The sequence below is a fragment of the Mixophyes fleayi genome, chromosome 5, assembly GCF_038048845.1.
Source record: "Mixophyes fleayi isolate aMixFle1 chromosome 5, aMixFle1.hap1, whole genome shotgun sequence".
NCBI classification, from domain to species: Eukaryota; Metazoa; Chordata; class Amphibia; order Anura; family Limnodynastidae; genus Mixophyes; species Mixophyes fleayi.
This window is the reverse complement of record NC_134406.1, coordinates 97225900-97252656: the sequence shown is the minus strand read 5'-3', so window position 1 is coordinate 97252656 and position 26757 is coordinate 97225900. Positions and strand designations below refer to the sequence as shown.

At 39.9% G+C, this 26757-nt stretch overlaps 1 protein-coding gene across 1 annotated transcript in view; it reads left to right on the top strand.

Moving 5' to 3' along the window:
• NPSR1 (neuropeptide S receptor 1) overlaps window positions 1–26757 on the top strand; it is a 322819-nt gene that overhangs the window by 283551 nt on the left and 12511 nt on the right. Inside the window, exon 8 of the mRNA XM_075211286.1 lies at window positions 25996–26176. Coding sequence (XP_075067387.1) covers window positions 25996–26176 — 181 coding nt within the window. The remainder of the gene's footprint in view (window positions 1–25995; window positions 26177–26757) is intronic.

Below are 26757 nucleotides of genomic sequence, written 5' to 3'. Positions count from 1 at the left end.
CCTTCTGTGAAGAGCAAACTTTTTGCATACAGATTAACATATGTTCATTAGGGATTACAGTAGCTGTAATTAATTTACATTGTTGTTCTTCAATCCTTTTTCTGCAGCTGACTTTACTACTTTGTCAGCTCTGGTATTAAACAATTTGCCAATCGGTGTGTGTCCACCAAACAATCACTGCGTTTCCCTCACTCTCCTGTAAAGCATTATCAGGTAACCAGTGAACATTTTGTACAGTGAGTGGCTGCTCATTAAACTGTAAGCGTTTCATGTCATGAAAAAATGTTTTCCCTAAAGGGACAGTCCCTAATCTCATAAACAGGGAGTGTCAGAGTGACGTGACCTGGTTGCATGCTCAAAGCCACTCCTATCTCATCATAACCTAGCACATCCCGCTTGAATTACTCTGAAGTCTCTTCCTAGATTTCAATCATTCCATCACACACAACCTTCTCAAAAGGTTCCAGGCATTCAGATATTTTAAAAGCAACACTGTCTCTCTCACAAATCACAGTACTCTCATTAGACATCTCGCATTGTGTCTGCAAATCACTCAGCATTTTCTCAACAAAATCTCCCAATCACCAAACATTCACACATATTTTCAAATTCTGTGTTTTTCCTATCGAAAGAACAAATGTATTCACTTGAACAAGTCTCGCTCACAGATGGGATTTTATCTTGTAACATTTCTTTATGGGCATAACAAAACCCCCTAATTCCTAAGAAACATTCATCACCACCATTTTCACACAGATTAAAACTGCTTGTAATATCTGCATGTAAAAGCTCACTTCCGCCTTTATCTACTTCACAGAGATAATTATTTCTCTCTACTCCAAAAACAGAAATATTTTGACCCCATCCAGCTGGAGGTCAGTGTTTTCTCCTGACACTATCTGAACATTATTTACAGTCTTGTCCGCCCGTTGATTCATGCAGTGGCAGACCATGGAGTTTAAAACTTTTTGCATCTCTTTAAAAGCTTACAGCTAACCAATACAGGCATTACATTTACAAATATACAACTTTTTCCGCTTTTCCACCTTAAAACAAAAAAACAAAACAATACTTACTCCCTCACTTAAAGAGGAAGAAAAATGAAATATCTTCCAGCCTACAGTTGTGGAACTATAAGTCCCAGCATTAAACTAAATACTAATCAGCCTCAATGTGTTGTTACCACTCCGGAGACATTTTAATTACTCTTGTATTATTGAAGCATACTCTAAGAACCTTTTTATCAATTTTACAAACATTGTCAGATAACCAAAACCACAACCCCCCTCCTTATTCACACACTGAAGTCTTTTACACAGAATAAGGGGGGGATTCCATTCTCTCAGCTGCACAGCATCACACATACACTGTACAATGTTTCTCCTATATACATACATTTACAGTACACAGATTATATGACTTTAAATTTCTACATCAAAAGTAACTGTTGTAGGTGTCACAGAGCCTAGGATTCTCGGACCTTGATTTGCAAAGTTTGATGTTACTCTTATCAGAGACACGAAGTCTAACGTAGCAGCTGGTCTTCTTCAGGGACCCTCGCAAGAAGGTATGCTGCTTCCAATGCGCAGGTCGCGGCCCTCTAGAGAGTACATGGCGAGAACAGCAGGGAGGAGGCAACAGGATTTGCGGATGGCTGGAGGGTAAACACTCGCTTGGTCTCCGGACTGCAGACCTTTACCACTGGAACGGTGGAGATGAGAGTGATGATCTGCGAATTGCAGAGTATTACCACTGGATTGGTGGAGATCAGAGCGATGAACTGCGGACTGCAGAGTATTACCACAGGAATGGTGGAGCTGAGAGGGATGATCTGTAAACTGCAGAGTATTACCACTGAATTGGTGGAGATGAGAGTGACAAGCTCAACACTCTCAGTTTTCTTTATTAAACCTTGATACAGAAAGAAACAATACTATGATAGACAACTATGCAATATGGTATACCTTTTTCAATCATCTCTGTTTGGTACAGAGACACGCAGATTTAGCAAAATGTTAGAGAAAACACAGAGAATGAGCAGAAATCTACTCACCAGTTGGATTTAGTGTCTGTGTCCTCTCCTTCTGCCTGCTGTTGCTCCGTCGGTCAACGAACATGTACCATCTCGGGGGAGGACTTCAAAGGAAATGTCAGATCCAAAGTAGGCTAACAATGGACCGATGCTTGATCCATACACAGAGAGGATGATCCCTTTTACAGCCAGAAATGAAAATCATACAATGCACTCAGTGGTTGTCTGAATATTTTGTTCTTTTTAATGTATACCAGGTTACACATTTTATAGTACTCTGAAGAACTTTTTGTTGTGCAAAAACAGTTGTTGTGTTACAAGATCAGTTTCCTGACAAACCTGTGGTTGCACTCGTTCTAGCCTTATGGTGTGATTTACCAAGAAGCTTAAAGGTAGCACAGTTATCTGTAATCAGCTACTTCTGCAAATACCAGCTTTACTTTTGCTTCTAACTTTCTTTGCAAAACTTCCTACAATTTCTAAAAATATACATATATCCCTGAGCATATTAAAATGTGAAGCAATCTTAAAGGTACACTACATTTCCTATAAAATACATTGTAATTCATAAGTGAAAGAGATACAAAAGCAGCATGTGAACTAGTGCTGCCTCTCCCAACCACAGAAAGAGGTGAAAACTTCACCCACTACCCGAACCAACAAAAGGGAGCAACCGCTATTGCAAAGTACAAACTGTAAGTGACTTTTACCTAAACATCTATTTTAACAGACTGTTAAGACCATCTCTTTTCAATCAAAGCACATTTTCATTCATCGCTAAGGATTGCTATTAAAACACCATCATCTGACAATTAACACGGAACGGATGGACTGGATGGATCTTGCATAATAACCTTTCTTTCCTTTATTTAAACATACACTATATGAACAAAAGTATTTTGCCACACCTGTTAATTATTGAATTGAGGTGTTTCAAACAGACCCATTGCCAGAGGTGTATAAAATTAAGCACCTAGCCATGCAGTCTCCATTTGCAAACATTTGTGATACAAAATGAGTCATTCTAAAGAGCTCAGTGACTTCAAGCATGGTACTGTGATAGGATGCCACCTTTGCAATAAGACAATTTGTGAAATTTCATCCCTGCTGCATATTCCACAGTGAACTGTAAGTGATATTAGCAAGTTAAAGTGTTTAGGAACAACAGAAACTCAGCCACGAAGCGGAAGACCACGTAAAATCACAGAGCAGGGTCAACTGCTAAGGTGCATGGTGTGCAAAAGATACTAACGCTCTGATGATACTATAGCTGAAGAGTTCCGAACTTCCACTGGCATTAATGTAAGCACAAAAACTTTGATGCAGGAGCTTAATGGAATGGGTTTCCATGCCAAGCAGCTGCATGCAAGCCTCATATCACCAAAACCAATGCCAAATGTCTGATGGAGTGATGTAAAGCACGCCGACACTGGAATACACATGTATTTTGACCTGTATTATAACCAACTGTTTACAGGTTTATATTTCCAAGTGTCCTTATTTCTCTTTTTCTTAATTTTGCTTTTAACCAACAACTTAGTACAATATATATGAACTTATGTATATTTTTCTTAACAGTGAAATCCATTTTATTATCATGTATCAGGACTGTTTTCCACAAAGCCAATAGGTGCATCCTACATACATATATAGCACACCTGCAGCATCTGGGCTGCAACCAATCAGAGAGTGACAGGTACCTAGATCCATTTATTTATATGGACTCACAATAATATGCACTTCAATTATCCCTGAGGAAGCCCATTTTTGGGTGAAACACGTTGGCAAAGATGCTGTTATTTATGAACTTTTCTCAAGCTGGGGATTACACCTCTGAACAGCTGGCGGGGAGAGGATTTCTTCTAAATTGACACCATCGCATGCACATGTGCAATGCCTTGCCCTTACACAGCCGGAAACAACACTCATCTGAAGGCAGAAGTAAGTGAGGCTCACAAGAGATAGGACAACAAAGAACTAGAGGACTCAAGAACATCCTGTGCAGCGGGGTAAGTTTGTTTTACACGTCTAGCTACCCGTTGCCATTGCCAACAATATTATTAACCAGTAGACATTTTCCTGCATGGACAAACTATTACTTACATCATCTCCTAACATATGCCACCGCTGTTACTAGCAGTATTTAAATGATTTATTATAGACACCAGGGAACTGGTTTTTATTCAATCTCATGAGAAACTATTACATTTGTTAAAGCATACCTGGGGGTAAATGTATCAATATGCGGGTTCTTCAACACCCGCGTGTGCAGCCTCTTCCGCGATTAAATTTCAAGCGGCGCTGTATTGTAAAGGGAAGTTAACCCTTTACAATGCAGCGCCGCTTGGAATTTAATCGCGGAAGAGGCTGAACACGTGGGTGTTGAAGAACCCACATATTGATACATTTACCCCCTGATGTTTCAGGAATTTTGGAATCTCTAATAAAAATAGTGTCCCACACTGTACTGTTTTTTTCTTTACTCTATCTGAACATTCCTTTCCAGTAGCAATTGATGACCTCTAATCCTCTCTCTGGTCATTGGCATGGAAAATTGGCAAGGTAATTTTTTATATTTATATCAAATATATTCATACATATTAATTATGTAACCTCTGAGGCACAATTTTTCTATAATAAGCACACCTATTTTTAACCCTGTTATTTTGCTTACTAATGAGGTAATTTGCCTCTGAACTCTTTAGCGTTCTCATATGTCTTTCTTTTGGTAAAATCTGTAAAAAAAAAACCTGTAACCCTTATTCAGAACAAGGTCTAATTAGTAATCTGAGCGTGACTTTGTAAATACCCCTGGGAGAAAGGAGATGTGTATGGATATTGCAGATGGCTGCATGAGATGCTGCTGCTATTAATTCTAGAAAAGGGAGGTGAAGGACACGAGTCTAGGAAACTTCCTTACCTATGTACTTTGCTTATAGTGTGGATATATTTAATTATTATGTGAGAAGTGCTTTAAAACACTGGTTTGTCCAAGTAGTGACTTAGGGCCTAAGTCATTAAGGAAAGTAAGGCAAGAAAAGGAGTAAATGTTCTCCGGGACAAACCATGTTGCAATGCAAGGGTTGCATATTAGTTTATTAGTTTGCACATAAGGAAATACTGGGTGATTTTTCATCTAGCACACAAATACTTGATAGTTTTATTTTTACACTGAAATTTAAAGTTGATCTAGGACATGTCCTACTCCAAATATAAATCTATCTCCACATTTTAAATTTACCTCCCTCTCCAATGCAACATGGTTTTGCCCATGTGCAAAGTTTCTACTTTTTTATGCTTTGCTCTCCTTAATGACTCAGTCCCTTAGTGTTTAGCTGGTTAAATTAAAAAGGTTGATATGTATTGATTTAGGTCATAGATGATAGGCGGAACTTTCAGGTAATCCTCATTTATCTAAGCCGTCATTTGGTTGGTAACTGTGATAAGAAAAAGCCCTACGGAATTTTTTGGCGCTATATAAATAAATGTTGATGATGATGATGATAAGAAAAATTCAGACCAGGTGGTAGTATTGATGTGTGTGGTTAGTAAGGGTCAGAAATAGTCTGGGCACCATTAGAAAGGTATTTATAACAGAATTTGTGAAAACATTTGTGGCTGGATCACTTACAAATAACTTATGGTATTAATTTATTTAAAGGAAATAGCGTGGGGCACTTATTTATATAATTGCAAATGTACTTCTTTTTGAGATTGTGTGTATTTTGGTATAGGAAATGTCTTGTTTGGGGTTTTGTGATTTTGCCAGAGAAAATCTTCAATTAGGCATATGTGGGGAGAGAGTCTGTTTTGCTGATAGCAGAAAATGCTAAGTAAATTTATTCAATGTGAGTGACCAACACTTGAATACACAACAGGCAGCTGTTACCCGTATCCTGGTTAAAGTGAAAGGAAATCTCTGATCAATGTGGTTTAGGATATCACAGATAACAGCAAATTTTGTTAAGTATAAAATGCATTTAAATCCATGTTTGGGGAAACATATTGCATCCTCAAAAAATAACTCAGACTTCAGGGTGCTGGCTTACCCACTGCGAGGCTGTGCCCATAACTGTATAAAACAGCACTGGCTTATACTGAAAAGTTTCATTATTGTTTCTTCTGACCTCTTGATCACTGGTACCTTCAATGAGTATGAACTGTCCTTGTTAGGACTACTGGAGCTAAATAAACATCACTTGTTTCAAAGACCTGCTTGACAGCTTCTTCCATGCTGAAATTTATGTGACCTACAGATAGACCCAACTCTAATCCATTCCCGGCTGTACTGAGGATTGGACTCAGCTTTCCAGTACCACCGCTCTGCCTCCTACCCAGCTCTGGCCAGTGTGATAGGCCAGGGGGGATCCATCCACAGCAACTCTGATTTATAGGAAGAGGTCAGGGATACCAGCCCAGGTGCACCAACAGTGACAGTTACCCAGAATGAACACAGTTCTAGTTGCTGTGAAGGAGTCTCGTGGTGGCAGCAGCCTAAGCCCCTCCTACTGCAGTTAGAGGCGAATTTGGAATAAAGAAAGGAAACGGTGGCAAAGTAAGCCAGCTGGTTACCAGCAGCAACAGACAGGGTTTCATAGGCGGTCCATTCTGTCACAACATTGAATAAATAACACTAAATATCGTCAGTACATACAGAGTATAAAATTAAAACACACATATATATATATATATATATATATATATATATATATATATATATATATATGCAAACCCTAAAATGTATGCATATACAGACAAATTTTATATAAAAATATATAGGTTAATACAACCAATTAGCTGTGTGATTCTGAGAGAGTTCATGAGCCTGTGGCTCAGATAGTCCACATTTTTCAACAGATACACTATATGCAGCACAAAATGGTTTTCTTAAGGTGTAAAATGGCATCTTCTAGCTGGATTTACTTCTAACTGTAAAAGAAGGCCATAATGTCAGCCAATTATAGGTATTCCCTTTCCATATCTAAATTTCCCTTTCCATATCTAAATTTCTATTAAAATGTATTTTCTTAGACTGTAAATTGCCAATGGAACCTTTTGCTATCTTTGGAAAACTAGAATTGTATGCAAACTTGAATAAAAAAATTTCAAGAAGCTTTATTTCACCAAGTCACAGCACAACAAAGTATCACAGGCACTTCAGTCAGCATATAATCATCACAGTTGGTTCATGGAATGATAGAATAGCACACACAATCATTTCTATTAAGTTTTTATACTAAAATATGTGTCTATCTATTATTCAGAGTAACTGTGGGGTGAAATTGTGGTTAAGCTACTACCTCTAACAAGTACATTTTACAAGTCTTAAGCAATTATGTGTAAGATTCATGCATGTTAGTTAACCTTGTAAGATTTTATAATGTCCCATCCTTTAATTCAATAAACTACTTATTTCCTTTATTTAACTCAAACAACCCAGATGTCTCCTTCTCTAAATCACTTACACAAATGTAGGTTTGTGTGTTTTGTATTTAATCAAAAGTAGAATTAGTATAAAAATTAAATATTTTAAAAAAAAATAAGGGTCATCAAATAACACTATCTAAAGAAATTTACCCATTTAAATGACAGATCAAAGTCATACATTCCAACATTTCTAAATATAAAAAAGAGTCAGTGAGGATTTGCTATTTTTCTTTTTTTTTAAAAACTAATAAAACCAAAGTTTTTTGTTTTCAAAAAGTTTATGCCACTTGGCACAATTTTATATACATATCATCATAAAACACAACTTACAAAGACCATATAACACTAAAACAATTAATAAAATACATGGGGATAATCATGGTAGGACTACAACCCAAGCAGACACATTGGGCACAGGTCAAGGAGTTGTCTATTCATAATACACAGCAAAGAACAACACTTCTAAACTAGTAAAGCATATAGACGAACCCTTCAGAACTGTATTTCTCTGTCTCCCCTAATTTCAGCAACAAAAAACATGTCTTCACTTATCAATGACACCACATGAGGATCTAGGGAGGAGAATTTTGCTAGTAGCAGGCATGGTCAGCCCACAATGTTGGGATAATTTTGCAGTATTGTAATCTGGTAATGATAATGGTATTAGATGTAGAAAAGATGTAGTTGATTCTGGAATGACATCTATACATTTGGGAATAGAAGGAAAACCGTAGCATTTTCATCATGTCGCTTAAAAAGCAAAGCTTAATTTGTGTTGCAGAAGAGGAACATCCAAATATATGGAACTAATCCATTACAGGGTTACAAGCTAATGTTAAGGGTTTTTTTGAAGAGAGGATACCTATAAGATAATTCAGACAGTATTATCTTATTTCCAACATGAGAAATTATCTCATGTTGATAATTTAAAGGAATACCTCTCAGGGCATAATTGCAAACTGTTTCTTATTGTTGCTCATATAATATTCCTGAGAGTGTTAAGTAATGACTATAAGGCTAACCAATAACTTCAATGCAGAATCTACAGTAAATCAATATGACAGCACTTTTTACTTCCTTATCTGTTGAAGCCAAATAGGGGTATTGGTAGTCTTTGTGAATTGTGCAGCAGATATAATAGAAAAGTATGTTTCCTTCAGGAATATAATACCTGGTTTATACAGCTTGTATTTCAGAAAAGCTAGTTATTTTAGGTGAGTTAAACTTATTTACTCTGTGCTTTAAGATCTTACATACACATATCACATACAAAAAGAGAGCTAGGCATTTGGTACCTTGGCCTGACATTCACTGAAACAACATAGAGGAAACATTTCTACACAAATTGAGCCATATTGACAAATCCAGAAGAGAAATAAAAAGGAATATAATATAAATATCCAAGGAAGGAAGTGGAAGTGTGAAAAGCATAACAAACTCATATCAACAGTCAAATCACAAAGTAATTGTAGAGAGTCTCAACTGTTCACTGAAACTGAATTGCAACACTGACTTTGGTTTAGATAATTAACATTCAGGATTCCCAGAACATGTTTTTTGGTCATATAGCTAGATAAACGCTAAACAAGCATGCCAGTATTCTATTACTTGTTAGAGGACCAAAGTGATAGATGCAAAAGCTGACTGTGTTTCACTAAGTCTATGTAGTTGGAATGCACCCCATAGGACCTGTCTGAATGTGATATGCAATGCTAGACGTAGGTATATCTTTTTCACACAATAAACATGAGACATCAGATAAAAGTGCAGGTAGTTGGTCCTAAGCCTCAGAGGACTCTGAACTTGCCTGTTACCAGTACCTTCCAGGGAGATTGTGGTGGATGCAATAGCAAGGTTTCTGGCAGAATCTGTGGTGCCCTTGACTAAATTGCCTCTGCAACTTTATAGCAGAGGGGTAACCTCATTGTCCTACTGGTTGCTCAGAAGAGTCCACTCAAGTTTGATTCTGCAGTGTGAAATGAAGGACAAATGAAAACACTGATCTGTAGCTCTCTGAAAAGCTTGTATTAAAGGGAACATAGCATACCATTTTTAAATTGTATTGGTTTTCACATTTGTAAATATTTGCACATTTCCAGGCTATTTGGGTTCTGTGCCAGGTTTAGAAAAATGTATCTTAGCACTGGTTAGTATAATTGTATCACAACATTCCCATAGTTTGTTATGAGGTCAGCTCAAAGCCCTATTCATTCTGTCCATCACTAACTTATTTGGATCTACTTTAGGAAGCCATGTTCTAAAAGTTAGTGACTTCATTGTGGTCAACCTAGAACAGTTGCAAATAGCTAGAGGATCTAGCTACAGGATACTCAGGGAGCCTAACCCACCCCCTGGAGTGGTGGGGATAGGTACAAATACAAACATTTGTTGAACTAACCAGATGTAACAATTCAGATCAAAACTGGGCAGACAGTGTAACTAGAAGCTTGTGATAAGGTGCACCACCTATCTAAAGTTATTCACTACTCGTACTTATATGTGAGTGCAAAGAACTAATGTGTTGCAATGCAGCATAGGTTCATCAGTCTGTAAAGTATTGAATCACACCATTGGTGCAGAATTGTTTTGATGATTATCTCCAGATAACCACTAAATATTTGAAAAAGAAAGTACAATCATTAAAAACAATGCAGCTCTATGTGCTAAGTATACAATGCAGAACCTATTCTGATGGCCAATGTACAACACAGACAATATTATGCTGTCTATTATACAATGCAGACCCCCTTCTAGTGGTTACTAAACACTATACAAATGCCACTGATAATTGTAGTGGCTTTAAAGTACAGAGCTTATTTGTGGCTGCTATACAATACAAAGATTTTTGGTGCTCTTTATACAAAACGGAGCTCACTGATGTCCTGTACACAAATCACAGCACTATACAGCGAAAATAATGTTTTTGACCATTACACTGTTAAGTTGCCAGTGTACAGTGCAGACCCTAATGTGGGAAAAAATCAGGAGACAGGCTGTGAACACTGAAAAAAATCCTATGTATAGCAGTTTTCTAGTGCAAGATTTATTCAGTATGCTTTAATGTCACTCAGGGCCCTCTTAACTACATTTTGGGCACCCGGGCAAAGCAGTGCACCGGGGCCCATATATATATATATATATATATATATATACATATATATATATATTTAACATACAACAGATATGTAAACAGCGCTAATAACCTCAACGTAACAACCAATATAGATAACTGGTGAATGGATTTACCAAAATATACACAATCAGTCCTGATAAAAACACATAGCTCGTTTAAGAGCGGCAGCCTTGAATCACTTGGGTCCAGATGGTTAATCCAGAGGGATGTAATAACTGCGGATAGATAAACAAGTGTGGCGCTCCAATGTGTAGTATTGATAGTAATATGGGAAGATGTAATAAAATGCGTACCATATAGATGAAATCAATGATCGTGTGGTAGAAACGGAGTTCCTCTTCTGAGGTAATATCTCCCCCTCTCCAACAGTAGCGATAATGTGGGTCAAAAAAATAGAAAAACACATATAGTGTAATAGAGTTTGTGTAATATATCACCACATGTGATAAAACCTCCATCAGCATCAATTATCAGCCCAGCACCAAATGGGTTAATCTTATGAGTACACCTCCAAATACACCAACAGCTTGTACTGCGTACCGGATGATGCAGAGTGAACTCTGAGATGGCAATCCCTCAGTCAAAAGGTCATCCAGGGCGGTAATGGATGAAAATAGACAAAGGATGCAATGTAAAAGTATGAAAATGACAATTTATTAAAACGAGTAGTAGTAACTCACATATAGTAGTAATAACGATGCCAGTAGCGACCACAGCTCAACGCGTTTCGTCCCAACACAGTGGGACTTCCTCAGGAGCAAAAAACACATGTTGAACATTCAAACAAAGCCGGCTTTATAACTGGACAGTCGCGCCATTTTGGCGCATGCGCAGAACCGCCATATACTGCGCATGTGCGAAAGAAACTTTATCGGTATGTACAAATTTAGGATTGAAGGACAATTCCTTCGTTAAAGACAACAAATTAACTACAGCACACACAAAATGACAGGTACAATAATACACACAAATAAAGGAACAGCCATCCTCAACTATATATTTAAATATACAGAGACAAGTATTGTCATGATAATAAAAATAACAATAAACAACACATCCATATGTGGTCTGATTGGATTGCTTAATAATCTAATTACACACTAAAACCTCTATCTGAATTACATCAAAAATGATCTACTTATAAAACCTGAAAAAGCAACTATCACAGACAATTATTGCCATATATTATACCATATACCCATATACCTGGAGCCCCTGATGGTGGGGACAGACTGGGCGGCAGACTGACAGAGGGTCGTGAAGTGTGTACCAGCTGGGGAGAACTCAGGCAAGCGGAATAAGGTCCAAGCAGAGGTCAAGGGCTGGCAGCAGGTAGCAGATCTGATAAACAAGCCAAGGTCAGGGGTCACGAGCAGACAGGGAGGTCGGTATTCAAGCCAGAGGTCAAGGTCACGAGAAACACAGGCAGGGTCAAAATCCAGGCAAAGGGTCATACACGGGTAGTCAGTAGAATTTACAGCAAACAGGAACAAGGCAGAGAGCAGGTCAGCAGACTGGCAAACAGAAGCTATAACCGGCAATGAGACAGCAGACCTCATTGCCTTAAGTAACAGTGGCCACCAATCAGAGCCTAGCTCTGAATCAGACACAGCCCCCTGCATAATTAATGTGCCCAAGCATTAATCAGCCCACAGGCTGGAGGATATGATGAGCGTATGCGCCCAGCTTCCTCTCATTGCCGGAACGCAGCGCTGAAGCGTCCGACCATTGCCTTGGCAACGGCCGGAAGTGACGTCCCGGTCACCATAGCGACGGCCGGGATGTAGGTGAGTGAGTCGCGGCGGCTGGGCACTGCCGCGGCTCGTAACAACCTGCAACAGATTCACATCCTCACAAGCATACTTACTCTACTTTTCCTACAATTGCATGCTCCTTCCATAACCTGTTCCAACTCAGATGTAATTTTAAATGCACAAAAATTTATATTCATCAGGATTCTTGTAATAGAGTGCACAGGAAGGGAGAGCATAAAAGAGGAGGCACATGTCTAGAAAATAGACTAAATTTAAATAAGATGGATAATCACAGAGATGTAACCAGCCATGTGGCTCAGTAGAATACATTATCCGGATAAAAAGCCACAGGCTTTGTTATCTAAGATGCTTCACTCTTGACCTCTATCGTGTGAGCTTAGCTCATGCTGTGAATGTAAATATATTTCATGATGATTCTCTTTTGTTTTGCAAAGGAATGTATAACGTTAAAATATGAATATACTACAATGCAATAGGCCCGATCAAAGTTGCAAATTGTCTTTTAATCTATGACCCTTCCAAAATCATGAAAATGTTTAGCTCTTTTTACAAAAAAACTTGATAACCTCCCAAAATCAATGGACTCTTTTCAAGTGTTTAAGTCAAAATTGATAAATATTTGGTAAAACGCTCCCTTCCCAACTTAATCTGTGAGGCAACTAAATCCCTCAATGCCCTGTTTTCTTTTAAAGAGACCTTTTCCTTCCAACGCTGGCACAATATACAATAAAAGATGTTAGAAATACTTATAGTCTCATTGTATTCTGGTTCAACTTGTTTTCAGTTCTTCTATATCCTCCTCCCTACCCAACAAATGGAGCACACATTTTAATAACAGAAAACATGACAACGTGTAGTATAGTACGTTTAAACCAAAGAATACACACTAATTGCAGGGCCTCATTAAGGGTTCCAGCTGCTCCAAACTAATACAATGGTAGCCCCCCCCACCCCCCTCACCTCCAAAATGTGTGTGTGTGTGTGTGTGTGTGTGTGTGTGTGTGTGTATGTGTGTATATATATATATATATATATATATATATGTATGTATGTGTATATATGTATATATATATATATATATATATATATATATAATTCTCCAGTTATCAGCCTCCCCTCCTCCTATCAAGACAGCTCTGGGCGACGAATATGAGGTTGAACGCATCTTGAGGTCACAATCTATTCACGGCAAGACTCAATTCCTCGTTCACTGGAAGGGTTATGGCCCTGAACAGTGGTCCTGAGTGGATAAAGAATACCTAAATGCTCCTCACCTGCTATCAAAGTACTTCAAGAATCAGACTTCCAACCCTTCTTCTTCAGGGGAAGGGGGTACTGTCAGGCCCCGTCTCCGCACTGACACTAGGAGCAGGAGCGGGCGCCTGTGCTCCTCCGACACCCCGTACCTTTGCCTAGCAACGGGATGCTCCCTTGTTTTCTGGCACTCTGCGCATTCGCATGCCCAATTGTCTGCTTATATGTATTATTACACGTCTCCGCATTACCCTTGATCAGCTTTGTTGGTCAATCTCATATAACTGCAGATTTAGCTGTATTGCTCCATGTAACAATACAGATAAGCAGAAAGTTTTATTCTATTTGGTATGCACATATAATATTGGGGTGACGGCTAAAATCATTCACTGTGTAAAAACTACTACATTATATTTGGTATTTTGCCTTTGTGTTTTTTTTGGCATTTTGGATCAAGGTGTAAGGACCCGTTTAATTTTGGGTCTAATTGTTCCTAAAATACTATACTATCAGGCACCCCTTTGCTCCTTTTTTTTATGTTCCTAGATAATACTATTTGCTCGGACTTACCACCTGATCCTTTTGTAGGAAGGCATCCGCTTTATTAAGAAAGTGTTGAAAGAGTTTTATCTGGACTATGAATCTATATATAATATTATTATTGAGTAGTGTTACAGCAATCGGTGCGGCATAAATTCATAGAACAGTAGAAGAGGTCTTCACCTTAATCAATCTTCCTCTAACAGGCCTCTGCTTGTGAATGGAGACCGTAAATTAGTAGTTGGAAAAATTCTGTACTCAAGGAAAGTTCATGGTCAGGTCCAGTTCTTAGTCCATTGGAAGGGTTACGGCCCAGAAGAGCGATGTTGGATACCCCAGAAGCGTTTCCACGCTGAGAAACTCCTTAAGGAATTGTTTAAGAGTTTTCCTTCAAAGCCTGGATGTCGGGGGGTACTGTCAGCAGTCGCGGCGACTCTTCCTGTGCTGTTTGTGACACCCCGGCCGGGGCGTCACTTCCGGTTCCTGTGTCCCAGTTGCCTGGGCAACAACCGGGACGCATCAGGCTCCCTGCCGCCACGCCCGGCCAGCTGTCAAACAGCCGGGTGCGCGTGGCAGGGAGAAACCGGATGAAGAAATTATATAGCCTAAGAAGGCCACACTGGAGACTTCGAACTTACACTTTTCCAATTTTGCGTAAGGGTGATGTTGGCGCAACTTCTCCAGAACTTCCCGAACCTGTTGGCGCTGCAGAGACAGGGACTGAGAATAAATTAAAATATCATCCAAGTAGACCACCACGGTATTTCCTAGGAATTCACGCAGGACATCATTGATGAGGTCTTGGAAGACTGCTGGGGCGTTGCACAATCCAAATGGCATCACCAGATATTCATAATGCCCGGAGTGAGCATTAAAAGCCATCTTCCACTCATCCCCCTCTCTGATGCGGATGAGATTATAAGCACCCCAGAGATCGATCTTAGAGAATATGGTAGCTGACTTGAGTTGGTCAAACAAAACTGAAATCAATGGCAGAGGGTATGTGTTCTTGATTGTGATTTTATTCAGGCCGCCGTAGTCAATGCAGGGTCTCAAACTGCCATCCATTTTCACCACGAGGAAGCAGCCCGCTCCTACAGGGAATTTGGAGGGACAGATAAATCCTTTCTTCAGATTCTCCTCCACGCACTGCTCCATGGCTTGGGTCTCTGGGACAGACAAAGAGTACAGACGCCCTTTGGGAAGTTTTGAACCGGGTACAATGTCAATAGCACAGTCATAGTCCCAATGAGGCCGGAGAGAGTCAGCTTTCTATTTACAGAACACATCACTGAAGTCCTGGTATGGTGCAGGTAGCAATTCTGGACTGGACCGGAGAGTCCTTAGAGGTAGGGTCAAGCATGTGGAAGAGCACTCTGGACTCCAACGGATGATCTCCCCTTTTTTCCAATCAATAGAAGGATTGTGACATTGCAGCCACAGATTCCCCAAAATGAATGGAACAGAGGGACAGGTGATCAGGAAGAAAGAGACCTCTTCTGAATGGAGAGCTCCTACAGACAAATGAACCAATGGAGTCTTAGCGAGTATTCTACCCCCAATCAAGAGGTTTCCATCAAGACTGCAGGCGGTAATGCTCGGTCCCAGTCTGTCTTCAGGAATACCAAGCATCTTAGCCAGGTGGATGTCCAGAAAGTTACCTGCCGCACCACTGTCAAGGAAAGCTGTCACCTCCATTGACTTATCGCGGAAGACTAGACGCCCTGGGACCAACAAAGAGTTTTCTGAAGAGATAACTTGGAGACCTAAGTGCACCTCTTCACCAGCGCTTAGGTTTAGGCATTTCCCAACTTGCTAGGACAAGAGCAAACTATGTGGCTGATTAGCCAGAATACAAGCAGAGACCAATAGAGCATCATCTGGAACAATCCTTGGGAGGCAGACGGTAAGCGCCCAACTGCATGGGTTCAGGGGAATCCAGAAGAGTAGGACCAGGCTTGGGTGGTGAGCAAGGAGGTATAGATGACTCTCATTCGGTTTTCCTCTCTCTGATCCGACGATCAATCTTGATGACAAGCTGCATCAAATCTTCAAGTGAGGAAGGTACATGACACTGAACTAGGGAGTCCTTGATTTGCTCAGTGAGGCCCAAGCGGAACTGACTCCACAGCGCCGGATCATTCCAGGCACTATCAGTTGACCATCGCCGGAATTCTGCACAATACTCCTCAGCAGAACGACGTCCTTGTCTTAATGCCTGGAGATGGGATTCAGCTGAGGCCACTCTGTCTGGGTCGTCGTATAGCAGACCCAAGGCGTGGAAGAAGGCATCCACGGTTTGTAAGGATGGACTCGTTGGTGAAAGGGAGAAGGCCCAGGACTGGGGATCACCCTGGAGTAGAGAGATTACAATCCCGACTCTTTGCTGTTCAGAGCCAGTGGAGCGTGGTCTCAGGCGAAAGTATAACCTGCAACTCTCCTTAAAGTTGTGTAAGGTGGACCTGCTTCCCGAGAATCGATTGGGCAAATTCAACTTCGGCTCCAGAGGAGGCTTGCTGAGGCTGCAGGTTTCTGGAGGCCTCTTCTTGAGCTGACAAGCGATGAGATAGGCCCTGTACAACTTGAGAAATAGCCTGGATCTGATTAGCCAGGACCTGGGCTGGAGAAAGGTTTGTGTCGATGTTGTCCATGGCAGAATTACCTCCAATCTTCAATGTTACGGCAACTGGTGTGGCATAAACTCATAGAACAGTAGAAGAGGTCTTCACCTTTAGCAGCCGCCTTTCCCGTAGAGACTTGTTATGCTCACAGGTACTCAGATGCCCCCAGGACTTATGCACAGAGTAGTATGAGTTTATGTTCACACGGTGGCGCACAGGCACAGGAGGTAGAACACGGAGCAGAGGTAGGCCAGAGATCTGCGGTCAGGACAGAGCACCGGAAGAGATGTCAGGAACCAGCAGGGTCAGGGTCACAGGCAATGATTCAGAATCCGGTGACAGGCAAAAGTTCTGGATCACAGGCAATGGTTCAGAGTTCAGGCACAGGCAAAAGATCAGGGTCAGAGGCAATGGTTCAGGGTCCAGGGACAGGCAGAGGTCATACACGGGTAAATCAATCTAAGGTTTCAACACCGAACAAGAACAGGAGCAGGCAGCAGTACTGAGACAGAATGCTATAACTGCTAGTGAGGCTCAGTCCTCACTGCCCTAAATAGTGCTAAGAACCAATCAGGGCAAAACCCTGCAAGTGTGCGCAGGTTTAGTATAATAAATAATTGGCACTGCCCCCAATGACAAAGCAGAGTGCCCAGCTGCATTTTAACCTAATCAGCCCTTATTGGCTGAACTGTGACAGCCCTGCGCACACACGCCTGGCTGTTTGACAGCTGACCGTGCGTGGCGGCAGGGAGTCTGATGTGTCCCGATTGTTGCCCAGGCAACCGGAAGTGACGCCACGGTCGTCATGGAGATGGCCGGGATGTCACAAACAGCACAGGAAGAGTTAAGGCGGCCACGGGCACCGCCGCGACTGCTGACAAGTAGAACGCCATCTGTTACTGTCTTGTTTATATGTGTATATATATATATATATATATATATATATATATACATATATATGTATATGTATATATATATATATATATGAGACAAAAAACAAGATACAGAAATGGCGCTTATAACAAATTACCAGTAGAAAGCAATTAGAGTCCAATAAAAATATAAAAAAGTTCTTTAAAAGTTCTTAAAAACACTTCCCCTGTGCAGGCTGCTGCCAATCCTCCATATACCAAGCGGTGTAGCGTGGAAAAATACCTAGAAAAGAATAGAGGAGGAGGCGCACAATAGTGTAGTATTGTATGGAAGCCAATATTGTAGAATAGGATCACACAGGAATCCACAACAGAGCCTTGTCACCAATGTGAATAGTAAACCAGAGAGCACAGCACAAAAAAATCACCCAGGTTACACTTGTGTAGATATGTGCATACCAGAAATAAAATCTTTTCAGCTTATCTGTAAAGATGTCCCACAGACTGTTGATCACAGGTCACACATTCTCCATAACGGGATACAAAGCTGATTGCCTCAGGAGATGGATCAAACGAGGGATTACAGATGTATTAACTCAATAATGGAATTTTATTTAATGAACATAAGCCACTTACATAGCTAGTAGCTGATAGTATGCCTATCTGTAAACGACCATAAGCCTCTTATAAGACATAAGTCCCAATTCCGGGGGATAACAGCAAGATCTCTCAACGAGTTTCACGTGGTTGCTATGTGCTGCAAATGACATTCCTGTGTTTTTCCAATGGATTGACACCAGTAGTAAGAAGAAGAAGAAGTCACTAGATGGACAATGACATCAGTAGACATTTAACAAATCATGATAGACCAAGGCCATAATGTAAAATAGTGCAAGACTCCATCTGTCAAAACATCTCTTCCTTACGGCTCTTCCTTACCCCAGCCCATTTTGAAACCACCTGCCACCCTCTCTACCTTCCCTCCTCTCACACGACACCTCCTTTTCTCCCTCAAAATGTTGCCCTGAACATACTCCCTCCCGCCTCCTCCACATTCTCTCCTCTGACCCTTGCAATCACCAAGTCCAATTCTTTAACTTGTCCCTCTCTGCCCATGGCATCCTTTCCTGATTTACTTCCTACCTCTTTGATAATTCCTTCAGTGTCTCTTCCTCTGGCATCTGTACCCTCTGGTGTCCATTCCCATGTGTGCTGCTTAGAGGCTATCATTAACTCCACCTTGAATATCACTCTGTCATCCAGTCCCTTGCCTCAATCCTGTCACCTACACCTTTGCAACATTGTAAGGATTCGCCCTTTCCTCACCCTGTATGCCACCAAGAGCATTGTCAAGATCCATGTCATCTCCAACCTTGATTATTGCAATCACCTTTTCTCTGATCTGCTTGTCACATTTCTGTCCCCCTGCAACCTGTCCTGAATGCGGCATAGCATCTAATTTTCCTCTTCTGACGTTCTTCTTACCTTCTTACTCTTCTGCCTCTCTGTAAAGCCCTCCATTGGCTCTCCATTTCCTTCATAATACAGTTCAATCTGCTTACCTTCACCTATAAAGGCCTCTCATATTGGGAGATTTGAGCCAGGGAGGTGTACCCTGTCTTGTAGTGGATGGCACTTGATAAAACATTGGTTGTGGTTAATTAATCATGGGCCCTTACTGAAGTGTCATCAGTAGCCATGGGTTTCAGTTTAGAAAATAGCCATTTCAATTATATTTTGTGACTGGTATACTTGACAGCTACAATAAGTAAAGGTATCACATGTACCTTGTCACACGGCAGCCCCGTGAGCGGGTACCAGCGGTCTTACCTCCCTCCGGAAGGCAGAAGTCCCGGCGATCTGCATGCGCAGACCTGTTCTTCTGTTTAAGACCTCTATTGGATATCAATTGGATATTTAAAGCACCTGACCTAGCTGTCAGGTGCCTGTTCTTTGTGTTTACTTCCCTGCAAGTGGTAGGATCTGACTCTATCTCTCTCAGCTCCTGAAATCCTGTCTGCAGATCACTCATTGAATGTCCACGCTGTTCCAGTGACTCCGTTGCTACCTGTTCTGAGTTACCTTTCTAGTATCCAGCTACAGTTCAGTATCTCATGTCTGCAAACCACATTGAACTTCCACACTGTTCCAGTGACTCCCTTGTTATCTACTCTGAGTTACCTTCTAGTGTACAGCTACCGGCTATTTTCTCTGTTCTCTGCTCTCCCAAACTGATCTGCCTGGTACTCTCTCTGAGGCCCGTGACCTGCAGAACAGGGGCTGCTAAGACCATACCTCCTTGCGAGGGTTCCTGGTGAAGACCTCCTGTTCCGTTAGACCCCGCACCCTTGGGTTTAGTTGTGCCAAATCAGATTCAGGGGATTCTAAGATCACCCGCAAAATCCATGATATACCTGAAGGAACTTTTAGGGACCAGGTAGGATATTATAATGGGCCAACATGGATGCCAGAACATTTTGTTTAACCAAATCCATTTACCGAACTAGATTCTACAGAAACTTTACACCGCAGTCTTTGTTCAGGAAGAAAAATTTTAATTTTTCCCATTCCATTGCATTCCATTCCCAAATTATTTTGAACAGTAAGATAAGCTGTTATATTTTTTTGTGATTTTTTTTATTTTTATTTAGTACATCGGCCTTCTGCCAACAAAGAAAAGATAAGAGGCTTATTCAGTTCCATTGCACAGTAAGAAATTAATACATGGACCTTGAGCATTTCAAGTTCAAGATCCTGTTATCTCAATTATATATTTCTTCTACAAAACATTTGCTATTCTTTATGATGACCCTGATCAGTTTTCCTTTGCTGAATTGTAATCCCTACAGGATTACACTGCATAACTGTATAGATGGGCAGGATGAATGTAGTGCAGAATTGTGTTTTAGACTCCTTGTGGAAGGATGCTGTTAAACACAGCCCATATTGTATGGGGTTTTCTAAAGGCATAAAAGTCTGCCTTGCACCCTGTACCTCATGTACTTGTTACAATCAACTTGTTAATACAACTGGCCAGAGAAGTCGAGCTGTGTCTTAGAAAATATGACAAGAATACATCTCCAACTCTGTTCCCCTGACTCCTTTGACTCTTCTTCTTATAACCTCGAACACTTTAATAATTGTAAAATGCACAAGCAGTTTGTCCTGATGAGCTTATACATGAGAGATCAACCCAGTTGTGTTCTAAATTGAAGAAGAGTTGTTATTCCAATAAATTCACAATTTATAAAGGTTAATTCTAACTATTATTATAAAGGTAATGAGAGTACAGTTTTCAGTCAACATAATCTTAGAGATGCATACAACTTGATGTAATTTTTTTTAAATCATTCCATGAAATAGTAATCTAAATCAATATTTGGATGCAGAATTTGGCCTTTAGTGTGCCACACAGAATTCCTCTTGTCATTTTCCAGCCTTCTCTCTTATTATACCACAACCACACCACAGACCATAGTTAATTGACACCATTGTCATTCCAGCTATTTGACAGAAACCTATTTATGCAGTAAATATAAGTAAGTGTGGTTTGAGGTTCAAAAGTGACCTTTTAGGCTATATAATTTCTATAGAAGGCTTACAGATCTAACCTTCCAAAGTCATTGAACTTCAGAACAAAGAGAAACTAAGGGATCTTAACAGTGTAAAAAGATGTATAGGGTTTGCTACTTCTTATAGACAGTTTTTGCTGCTCCAAGGATTGCTTGATTGAATGATTCATGAAAGGTACTAATCCTTTCAAGCATTTTTAGGAAGCGATGAAAGCATTTTAAAATCTTAAATACCATTTTGCTACTGTAACTCTATTGTAGCATTCTAATTCTCAAATTACTTCTATTATTAAGGTAGAGGCTTGCAAAATATTTAGTGGATCAACTTACTAGATTACCAGCTGCACCGGAAACTCCATATTTTTATTTCTAGTTAGCTCCTATTCAATTTTTAATACATAAATATTTATGTTCCCAGGAGATGCCACCCCTCAACCATATTTCTAACATAACATGAAAAAAACACAACAGTGGGTTGGTGACAGGGTGTAGAAAGACCTTAACTCTATTAATGCAACACATTTTATTGAGAAACATTAAAAAAGTTTTAGTTCTTCTTATCATGCATTTGTATTCTAAAAGCAGCAAAATAACTAAAATAGAGATATGAAAAAGAAAATTGTACAAATTCAAGAGCAAAGAATGACCTCTTTGTCAAGGTTGATGCGTTGACGTTTGCCTATTGTTCTTGCTGTTACAGTCCCGAGTAATTTCCGGAAGCTCAAAATTATTATTATAAAATTGGAATATACAATATATAAAAATAAGTATAAGACAACACTTGACAATGTAATTAATGTTGTTATATACTATGCACCAACATTCATTGAAGAGGTGAAGTCTGTTTTATTATACTAATAGTGATATCAGTAACAGGCTTCACAGATCACTGGAAATATCTGAAGATAATAGCTATTATTTCCAGTTCACAGATGAATATGTACTAATGAATTACAATCTCTGAAATAATATGGAATAAATGATACAGAACTTCAGAACTGTTATGAGTGAATAAACCCATATAATGAAATATCAGTAATTAAGGATATTTCCTCATACTCCTGTAGAACCAAAGACTGCTGATTATATTACATTACAGTGAGATAATGATTTGGTATTTACATTAACATATTGTTATTATGTGTAAGCATATCCCATGGTAGGGGTCTCAGGAATTTATGTAGTTAATTGTAGATAAACCACACTTGACATTTTCTAATTCACATCTCTATTTTATATATTTTGCTGCTCTTAGAATGCAAATGAAATATAAGAAGAAATAAAACTTTGAATTTGTAACATATATCAATAACATTGTCTTTATTTGAATAGAATTCAGGTCTTTGTGCACCCCAGCAGCAGCCTACTGTCCTCTGTTTTTTCATGATATGTTTGATGGAGAACAATTTTCTCAATGTCCAGGTATTACACACAAAACACTGTAAATGTGCCATCACAGAATGGAGAGACCATATAGCTGTAACTGCACATTCCACAGTGTAGAAAGCTCTTTAGAAAACCGCTTAAGTTTAATATTTGACACAAGGCAAATTGAGTTGTGTCTTTCCCTAGTTATTATTGTAATTAGGCAAAAAGGCTAAGTAAAACAAAATACCAAATCATATACTATTTCCAGTAGTCATCATTCCAAAACCCAAAATACTTTCTGTCCTGTCTTAAATTAATATTGATCGTTAGGAACTGGCCAATAATCCAAGTGTTACTTAGACCCTTCATACCCAGCCTAGGAATATTTTACTGGAACAACTAAAACAGCGCTGAATCAAACATGATGCTGAATGGATAATGAAGATTTAATTCACATACCAAATATATACAATATACATGCAATTAAAAAAATAAAATGAAATAAAAACTCTTTCCCCTACTGGGGGATTGAATGTATCTCGAGCTGAAATGTCCAAAGACAATTAATGTAGAGATTAGACAGTGCAATATAAGTTATATTCATAGAATAAAACATAGCCTATGGCTATGGGTATATAGTCAATGGGTAAACCAGGAGATATAATGGACTTACAGTTCCAAGATGGAAGAAAGAGACAAAGTCTAAGTAAACATTACCACTGTACAAATCCCAGATGGTAAGTGGTGAGGTGTCTTGAATTATCTTGCTGTAGTAATTAGCTCCACATGACGGACCTGTAGATAGCAGCTATGTGCTTAGATACAAATCAATGTCTCGGGGGAGATGTATGTACAGGGTCGGACTGGCCCGCCGGTGGACCGGACTATCCACCGTTAGGCCCCGACCCTGAATCGCTCCCCTCTTCATTGGTGGGGGGAGCTAGAAACTTTAATAGTAAAAAAAAACAAAAAAACAAACAACATACGTGACCGCGGCGCTGGCTCCGTTCGCACTGAATGCCGGGCGTGATGACGTCACGCCCGGCATTCAGTGCGAACGGAGCCGACGTTCAGTGAGGAGCTCCGGCAAGACAGAGGAGAAGATAAGGAAGAAGCAGATAGAAAAGGTAAGTGATAGGGGAGCATGGAACAGAAATAGGAGTATGAAACAGAGAAGGGGGAACATGGAACAGAGAAGGGGAGCATAGAACAGAAATAGGAGCATGGAACAGAGAAGGGGGAGCATGGAACAGAAATAGGAGCATGGAACAGAGAAGGGGGAGCATGGAACAGAAATAGGAGCATGGAACAGAGAAGGGGGAGCATGGAACAGAAATAGGAGCATGGAACAGGGAAGGGGGAGCATGGAACAGAGAAGGGGGAGCATGGAACAGAGAAGGGGGAGCATGGAACAGAGAAGGGGGAGCATGGCAGAGTGAAAGGGGAGCATGGCAGAGTGAAGGGGGAGCATGGCAGAGTGAAGGGGAAGCACAGACAGTATGGCAGTGTGTGAAGGGGAGCCAGGAGAAGGGTGGAGCAAAAGCAGCATGGAGGGTGCAGTGTGATTATAAGGAGGCACATCATGGTGATGAAGGGGCGCAGTAATGTGTGTGTGATGGCACAACGGGCTTGTGGCAATGTAATGTGTGTGTGGTAGGTGGTGGCTAAATAATGGTTGCTATTTTCTTTGTAGGGTGAAGATGGGGCAATTTAATTTTATAGTGGGGACTATTAATTTAAGATAGGTTGGTTTGGGCGCTATTAATTGAATGTGGGGCTGAGTTTGAGAAGCATAAGGTATATTTATTAAATGTGAATATGAATTATTTAATGGCAGTGACGGATGCAAGAAATAGGTATATTTATTATATGTAAATGTGATTAATTTATTGCAGGGGCTGTCTGTTGGGAGGGAAATAGGTTTATTAAATGGGAATACTATTACTTTTATGTTGGGGCTGGAGGAAGTCCTAAGTATTAAATGTGGGTCCTATTGATTTAACACCGGGGCTGGTTGGAATTTTCTAAATGTACCCATTATTTTTTCCAAATAGGACCCCTCAACATTCCAGGATCCAGACAAGCCGCAGCTAAAGAAACCAGCAGCCACAGGTGGTGACAAGAACAGGTAGGACAGTATGTCAAATGTTCTGAGTCTAATGCAGGCTTGGCTAACCTGTGGCACTCCAGGTTTTGTGAAACTGCAAGTCCCAGCATACCCTTCCAGCAATAGGCTGCTATATATTGGTAAAGCATGCTGAGGCTTGTAGTTTCACAACACCTGGAGTGCCACAGGTTAGTCAAGCCTGGTCTAGTGGGATAATCCCGATTTTTGGTGACTGTTCTGCCCAATCTAAGGTGCAGATCAAGACTATACTCTTTATACACATTGCATTCTTTATATACTACACTATTGTGCTAGCTGTCCTTTGTGGGCTGACCACTCCCCCTCTAGTGTCTGGTCTCGCCTCTTTGATGGTTGGCCACACCCCCTCTGGTGGGCCCCTAGTGTTGCTGTCCCCTGGTGGGCCCTTCATGCCCCAGTCCGACACTGTGTATGTATGATGAACAGCCCATCCAATAACACAAACCTCTACAGATCAAGATGGAAAAGGGAAACAGCAGTGATCATATAACGTAAGTCAAACAGACCTTGATGACCCAGGTCTGCCCCATCCGAACTCCTGATTTAACATGTGATTTCCATGGTCCTGGGTTGAATCAATAGATGTATAATATATATTGCATCCAAACAATTCCTGGGGGTAAATGTATGAAGCTCCGGGTTCTTCAACACCCGCGAGTTCGGCGTCTTCAGCGCTTAAATTTAAAGCGGCGCTGCCTTGTAAAGGGAAACTTCCCTTTACAAGGCAGCGCCGCTTTAAATTCAAGCTGCGAAGGTGCCGAACTCGCGGGAGTTGAAGAACCCGAAGCTTCTTACATTTACCCCCTGATGTGTTTCTTTGCCTTCCAGGCAATTTCTTCAGAGGAAAAATACATATATGTGTGTAAGTCTCATGCAGCTCATGGTAATAAAACAGCCCTGCTTGTGGGATCCTTATATACTCCCCAGTTTAATGACAAGCAGGCACAGCTGTGTAATGGTCATGTGAAAAAACAAACCAGTAATAAGTAAAAGTTATACTTCAAATCCCTCAGCATTATGTTTTTTAATAAGTATATATACAAAAAACATATATATATATATATATATATATATATATATATATATATATATATATATATATATATATAAAGTAAATGTGTACTCTAAAACAATATTATAGGTAATCCTGCTAATATAAACATGTATGAATGGATGTAATATGCATACAAAAAACTTTGACATTTTTATACATGTCAAAATTTGATTTAACTGTTACAATGTGTTTGATCCACAGCGTTTATACTATGTTGGAGCCCATACTTTCTTTTTGACATTCTGGACAACTTTGAAATGCTACCAATGACCAAAGAGCGCATATATGCATCAGTTATTATTCAGAATCTACCAGTTTTAAACAGTGCTGTCAACCCAATAATATACTGCGTGTTCAGCAACAGACACTGCCGTTTATCCAGGTGAATAATATTGAACTTGATGCACTTGTGTCTTTTTAATCAATGTAACTATATTGCGGTAATAATGTTAAATGTCAGCACTTCAGTCATTTAGATTGCTCTGAAACTTTTATACATTTAGCTACTGTATGTATAGATGCTTAAATGTTCAATTGTGTAAAATGTTAGTGTTTTTAAAAATATAATAATAATAATAATAATAATAATATAACTGTAGCAATCTTATATTACAAGATATGGAGCTATATATTCATACTGCAGTAAACCATGCAATACTGTATGACTGTAAAATAATTGTGTACTATAGTTATTTTGAAAGCAAATTGGTGTATGACATTGTTATATATAATAGAAGATTTTGCAGACAACTAAATGTATGTACTGTATATATTCATCTATATGAGGTGCATTTTATTTAAAAAATATGTAGAATAGTCATGTTAGCCTGAAGGAATGGGTGATGAAGGTATTTTGGTGAAAAACACTGCTTCCGTTAGATTGGCCAAAAAACAATAACAATAATGTGTAAGTTGAAGAAAGGGTGTGGCAAGACCTCATCCATCCACTTTCTCTGCATGTCA